This window comes from Triticum aestivum, chromosome 6D (genome assembly GCF_018294505.1).
Source record: "Triticum aestivum cultivar Chinese Spring chromosome 6D, IWGSC CS RefSeq v2.1, whole genome shotgun sequence".
In the NCBI taxonomy this organism is placed as follows: domain Eukaryota; kingdom Viridiplantae; phylum Streptophyta; class Magnoliopsida; order Poales; family Poaceae; genus Triticum; species Triticum aestivum.
The window spans coordinates 313,717,076-313,723,612 of NC_057811.1; the positions used below are offsets into that span (position 1 = coordinate 313,717,076).

Here is a 6,537-nt window from a genome sequence, read left to right on the forward strand (position 1 = left end):
TAATATAGTACAACTGCTTTTCCAAAACAAAACCAAAATACCCAAAGCTTTCATCAATCAACATGCCCATGCCATCCACGCGTGCATGCTGAGACAACACTTTTCAATCAACAAAGAAAATATGAAAAGGATGAAATGGTTGTTTATTGAGCTTGTCTATACATGCAGCATCTCTCTCATTCAGCTCCCTGCCTTTGTTTTCACATCATCACCCTAGTCCAACATCAACAACAAACCCAGGAGGCAAATCAAATATATACATTTTCTGGCAATATTTACAAACTTCATACATCAGTTGAAGCACATCTGATTGGATCCATGGTATAAATAGAAACCAGAGCTAAAAAACTGTTAAAACTCAAGGAAGCCTACTAGTCTACGAAGAAATCAAAGACAAACCAAGAACTATACAAGAGGAGCTAGCACTCTCATGGGGCCCGTGCATGTAGTGATAACCGGTGGAGAGCCTTCGCTCCAGCCAGCATCCACTGCTTCGCCTCGACCATGATCGATTCGACTGCTCGCTGCAGTTCGGCAGCAAGGCGTCGTTTCAAGACCACAGTCGCTTCTCAGCTCGCCACATAGTCAGGATGTTGAGTGACCGTGCATCTCTTGAGATGTCTTCCCCGGCGCGTGTTGCAGCTTGCTCAAACCAGGAGTTGCAAGTCTTGCCTGACTGCGGACCAGTGGCCTGCAGCGACAAGGGTGAGAGGACATCATGCCAGACCTGTCTCAGAAATGGGCATTCAGTTAGCATGTCTGACAGTGTTTCAGCTGTCTGATCGCGAAGGGGGCAGCGACCAGACCATGGCGTTTGAGATGATCTGCCATCCAATATCTGTTTGCTGCACCAACCAAGACAAGCAAGACCTCGCGTTTCAACGGAGCCCATCGGTCCCAAAGTGTTCACTCAAAAGTACCCCCCGAAGAGGGCATTTATGCTGATTTAGCTGAATAGGAATCTGAGTCAGATAAGTTCCACATAAACTGGTCTTCGATGCCAGGGTAGATGGATCGGGTGTTGCTGATTTCCGCAGGATGGAGAAACTGCACAATGTCTTGCACATTCAGAGTTCCAGCAATGTCTCTGGTCCAGTGGTTGTTGAGGATGGCATCAGGAAGTGACCTCTGCTAGGAGTTCACGACCCTGACCACGGCAAGAACTGTAGGTGCCAGCTCGGCTATGGACTGACCTGCGATCTATCTGTTCATAACTGTGCAGGCGTTCCATCACCCAACAGTCAGTGAAGCTGCATGCACAAGGCCAGCGCCACACTTTTCACCTTGACTGGAAAATCTGCCCCAAGGTTTGGAGGGGTCGACTTGGCGCAGCCAGGGCCACCAAGCATGCAGTTGCATCCAGTGGAATTTATCGTCCACTACCAGGGTCAGTCTACACAGAAACAAATACTAGCACTTCAAGGAACAATGGAGTGCAGAGCTACCACCTTACACCATCAAAAGACAACATGGGAGTCTCGCTGATGCCTCTAGTAGAGCAAGAACCAAATAATGCAAGATCCGATGTACCAAACAAGCCGCTCTTGGTGTTGCCTTCGACTAGCGTGATACCGTTGTCATCTTCAAAATCATTGCAAATACTTCCATTCGACGAGAAACCAAACATAGCTTCCAAACTACCACAACAAGATTGGACATGATGTGATGATGACCGCAATTCTGTGGAGAAATCACATAAGCTTTCCCAGTTTTGCTTACAAGAACGCTCTGAATATGAGGATAAGGAATCCAAACAAGTGTCATTTGCATCCATGCGCAAAATGCTGTAGCTGTCCTTTGGGTCATGATGATGATCAAGAATTCCAGACGTGTACTTGGAAAAACTTGAAGCAGTGAATTTCAAAGGTAGCTGATCCAGTCCCTGTACAAGCCCAGTATCAGGATCATCAAACAACTCTGCCTCTGTCAAATGTTTATCCACCATTCCATCCATACAAGATATATGGACAGCAGAGTCACAAAAGCTCTTTGACCGCTGCTCAAAAGGGTCATCTGAAGTTGAACATATGGAATTCAGGCAACTTCTGTCTGGATTCGGCACAATGTTCTTGCTCTCTACATGGAAGTTGGAGATACTGCTAAAACCATTATTATCAAGAATTGTGTTTCTAAGGCCTAAAAAGCTTGAAGAAGTGCATTTCTCATGTGACTGATCAAATGCAGATTGAAGTCCAGCATCAGAATCATCAAACAATCCTGCCTCAATCAAGCCATCCACCTCCAGTCCAAGCGACCTAGAAGTACAATGCTCTAGGGATCTGGAAAACTCAGGTTGCCATGAAGTATCTGATATTGCACGCGACACCACAGACTGCTCTCTGGTCTGACAGGGGAAGGACAACCGATTTGGAATTGGTTCAGTGACTGCTAGCAACAGCGTTGGATCCCATTCATCATGATCATATGGCTCAGATTGAATATTGCAGCCCAATTCATTACCCGAAGCTAATTTGCCTTTGGGGAGGTGTTGAACATCCTCTAGCAACAAGTTGGAGACCTGGTTGTGAACAGTGTCCCTTCTCCAATCAGAACTTGAAAATTTTGTAGTATATGCTGATGGTAATGACATGCCCTCATGTGCTCCATTGTCCCCACAAGATAAATCGTCTTTCCAATCAAGAAAACTTGGAAGACCCTGATCGTCTACCCATGGCAACGCTAAGAATTGACGTGATTCGTCACTTGAATATGAGGATGACTCTTTGCCCAATATCAGTTTAGTTGATGATTTGAAGTCACCCCCGTAATCAAGCATGTTTTCAAAATGACCTCTGGGATCAGAACGAGCACGTCTGTGAACCATTTCCCTCTGTCTCATGGGCTCTTTATGATGCTGCATTGCATTAGGTAGCTGTCAGAGGTAAACCAACTAGATAATAGAACTTTAAGTAGGTGATGATACATTTGTAACTATAAGTGTTCAAACTAGAGGGGCTCAGCAAAGAATACCTTTCTTATTATGTCGTTGGCGCCTAACCTTTGCAAGATATCAGCAAAAAATTCTGATCTGAAAAGTTCAATCACCGCACCAAAATATTAGAGTACACGAAAATATAAAAAATAATTGAATTATTCAATAATATAATAACAACCTTTTTCGCAACAACTCACAACTTCCCATTGACACAGTTTTTGCAGCTAGCTTTAATAATTTTCTTTTCTTTTCTGAAAACATCCGTCCACTCCCAGGTTCTGCGTCTATTACCGGTACACCACAAGTGGAAACATAATGGGATTAGCATCTCATCTGAATGTAGCAATTGTAAATTTGCTAGAAATACACTGCTAACAACATATGATCTCACCGGCACAACCTTACAAAAGATTTCCAGAACTTGGGGATTACAGAATTTAGATACGGTGAATCATCATCTCAACAAGGTGATGTATCTAAGCAGTAACATGTGCTTGTAGCAGGGAACGATTGCAGGACACATATCAGCATCCACGCAAGGAAAAATTATGTACATTTCAAAAACAGATATCTGATAGTTAGCAAGGAAAAGGAGCATCTAAGACTAATAAAATATCATGATTGCAGGCATGATATTATTATATTCGCATCTATTTTAGTTTTAGTACTAGTAGTACGTCTTTAGTTTGTTCATTCCCAAAATGCAACCATGGTAAATAAAGTTTCAGCTATGTCATATGTCATATAACTGTACAACAACAACAACAACAAAGCCTTCAGTATAACTGTAAAGTTACCAGAAAGGTTGACTACTGTATACGGCAAAACTTTCAGCAGTATGTAGTATTTGTTTTGATAACAAAGCAGTAAAGTAGTGATAGCACTAAACATTTGTATCGAGCAATGAGCATGTGCTCACCGGTATTTCTTGAAATCCCTGCAATTTCAAATGGTGTCTGAACCGTGGGTGTGAAAACATGACCCATTGGCAACTGAGGTGTATCATGATTGTGATATTCTGCAGAGATGAGGATCAATAGTGAGAAGAGTCTAACAACATATCACTCATAATTAAAAGAAGGGGCCAGAGAAAGAAAACCGGACCAGAATGTGAGGCTTGCACTTCCACTTGCTCATCAGAGATTTCATTGTTTAAGGGTGTGGCTGGGGTCTCATCAGGACACAGAGTAACATTCTGGGCAGGGAACTTCTTGTGCGACGTCATGTTCTGTGGTTCTACAAGATGCAGAAAGAACAGAAGAAGATCATAGGACTGATCCGTTGCAGCGCCTTTTAATGTATGAAGCAAGAAGAATCAAAGAGAATGATACTATAGGACAGCAAGAGTGGATAAAAAATTACAAACCCATTCTATCGCCCTCTTTTTGCTTGGAGATGCTTGGCACAATGTTTTGATGAGGTTGTCTGAGGGAACGGGATCTACATCCTGACTGCTCCCACAATTTCTTAAAGAATTTGAGTTCGGTAGTTTTCGCATCGGAACCTGCATAGGAAGTGATGCCCACATAGGAGTGTCAAATAACACACATTATTTATTATTATTGCTTTTTATTTTTATTTTCTGTTACTCCAATCTTAGGCAGACTTGATTGTCTGATTCTGTGTATTTTGAAATTTGAATGTTTGAATACAAGTCATCAGGTGGGTTATTCCCAGCCCAGCATTGACCCTTCCAACAGAAAATTAAATATCACATGGCTCGAACAATCTAACAGGTACATTACAAGCATCCTTTTGAATTTAGAGCATATTGAACCTTTGAGTAGGAATTCCAATAAGCAGACAGGTTGACACACATAAGAAAAGAATTAACGTTACCAGATTATAGTTGTGGCACAACGCCCCCTTTAAGCTGTGTTATTACAGAATTGCAAGATGCAGAAACATATAGCGTCTAAAAGAGTACTAATGCATAAATTCAGTACTGTTAAGAAAGACAGGAGTTCCAGTAGATTAGAGGCACCTTGGGGCTTAGTTTTCTCAGCTCTGCCTGTGTTAGCAGCATCCTGTCTCCCATGCATGTGATGACTACCAGCTTCACTTGCAAATCGAACCTTTTTTCTTGGCCTTCCATCTGCCATTAGATAGTGAATCATTACATGAAGCCAGAAATACAGAATGATTTACAGGATGAAACTCTCACTCAAGAAAGACTGCAATGACCAACATGTTGGTACTTAAGGGTCAATTAGCAAGATTCGCAATAGCCAGAGCTGTACAAACAAAATTCAAAGAAGTAAAAAAGAAGATCCTAAAACCCCATGACCTCTCAGAAACCGAACGTGCTAGTCAAGAATCACAAGGAACAGATGGAAAACAGCAACATATATGTAGGGAACGGAAGCGCACAGCCTTTAAACTAGCACCAGATCCTACTACATCGAGAATGAAATGATCCCAAATCTCCCCAAAATGCCATGAACTCTTCTGTTTATCTTTGGGGGGAAACGCAGGATCGGCATTCCGGTCCAATTAGAATCCTAACGCAGAATTAACTCCCCGGCGTGTTCCTGAACCCCAAATCCCGACTCAACCCACAAGACGGGAACTTCTGCATCAATCTTGGTTCCAAGAACTCGAGGGGTAATACAAGAATCGTAAAAGCGGTGGAGGCGAGGGAGACGAGCCTGGAGAGGAGGGCCCGGGGAGAGGCCTCGACGCCGGTGGGGGCTGGAAGGCCGAGCCTCGCGGTGGCCGCGGCGGCTTAAGAGGGCGGCTGCTAGGGTTCCGGAGCTGGGGGCGATCCATCGCTCGCCGCCGCCGCTTGGGTGGGTGCGCGCCAACACTCGGCCGCAGGAAGTTTGCGCGTTCGGTTCTCACGTGTGGTCAACTGACAAGTGGAACCCACGTGGTAATTTTTTTTTTTGCTTTTTGCGAATGCCCACATGGTAAGGGCAACTCCAACCGCGTGCATCAAAATGCAATAATCGTGTGGTCTGTATCAAATGTTTCCCAAAATCTAAAAAGTGGCCGTGCACTAAACGGAGAGAACGAGCGGCCGAATCAGAGCCGCTCGATCTCGTCCCGATCGACGGCGCGGGGTGTCCAGGTGTCCCTGGTCGGGTGGTGGAGCCGCGCTGCTCGGACCCGCGCGTGGACCGGTCGCCTGGTCCGATTGCGCCGCGCCGCGCGAGATAAATCTCTCGTGGGACCCACATGTCATACAGGATTAGGCAGTTCCCCAGCGTATTAGCCGTCGTGCGTAGTGAGCGGCGGTTTCGGATTTCGTGCCATTACCACGTCCATCCCCCACCTCTCGCGGCCCATTCCTCCTCTTTCCCCCTTGCTTTCGTCGTTCGTTGGTGCTCAGAGGCGGTTCCAAATCCGCCGGGTTGTGGTCGACGGCGGGGTGCGCCGTGAGGGTCGTCGTCCGCGGCGGCGCGGGTGCTGCTCCTACGCGCGCTCCCCGTTCTTCGTCCCTGCTTGTTTCTCCACTCACCCGCCCTCCTTTTTCTGGTGAGGTCGCACGTTTTCCGGTGAGGTCGCGATCGTTGTCAGGGAGGTCGAGGTAGAGGTCGAACTCGAGGTCGCGGTCGGGGTTAGGGAGGTCGAACTCATTTTCCGGCGAGGTTGAGGTCACC

General features: G+C 45.5%; 1 protein-coding gene across 1 annotated transcript; it reads right to left on the reverse strand.

The window, feature by feature from the left end:
• Positions 1-224: 224 nt before the first annotated feature.
• On the reverse strand, positions 225-5,794 carry LOC123144836 (uncharacterized). The gene is made up of 8 exons (XM_044564084.1): positions 5,584-5,794; positions 4,920-5,030; positions 4,302-4,439; positions 4,040-4,171; positions 3,855-3,953; positions 3,114-3,219; positions 2,971-3,028; positions 225-2,854 (listed from the first exon to the last, which is right to left on the reverse strand). The coding sequence occupies exons 1-8, from the start codon at positions 5,702-5,704 to the stop codon at positions 1,442-1,444; spliced, it is 2,178 nt and encodes a 725-aa protein (XP_044420019.1). The 5' UTR covers positions 5,705-5,794; the 3' UTR covers positions 225-1,441.
• Between the last annotated feature and the right edge of the window lie 743 nt (positions 5,795-6,537).

What these genes read in the sequence shown, in the direction of transcription:
- LOC123144836 (XM_044564084.1), bottom strand. Translation starts at nt 5,704, where the DNA reads ATGGATCGCCCCCAGCTCCGGAACCCTAGCAGCCGCCCTCTTAAGCCG. An exon ending in TGAGAAAACTAAGCCCCAAG is followed by an intron (nt 4,440 to 4,919) that starts GTGCCTCTAATC and finishes CTTCCTATGCAG; the next exon opens with GTTCCGATGCGAAAACTACC. An exon ending in AGGGATTTCAAGAAATACCG is followed by an intron (nt 3,220 to 3,854) that starts GTGAGCACATGC and finishes TACCGGTAATAG; the next exon opens with ACGCAGAACCTGGGAGTGGA.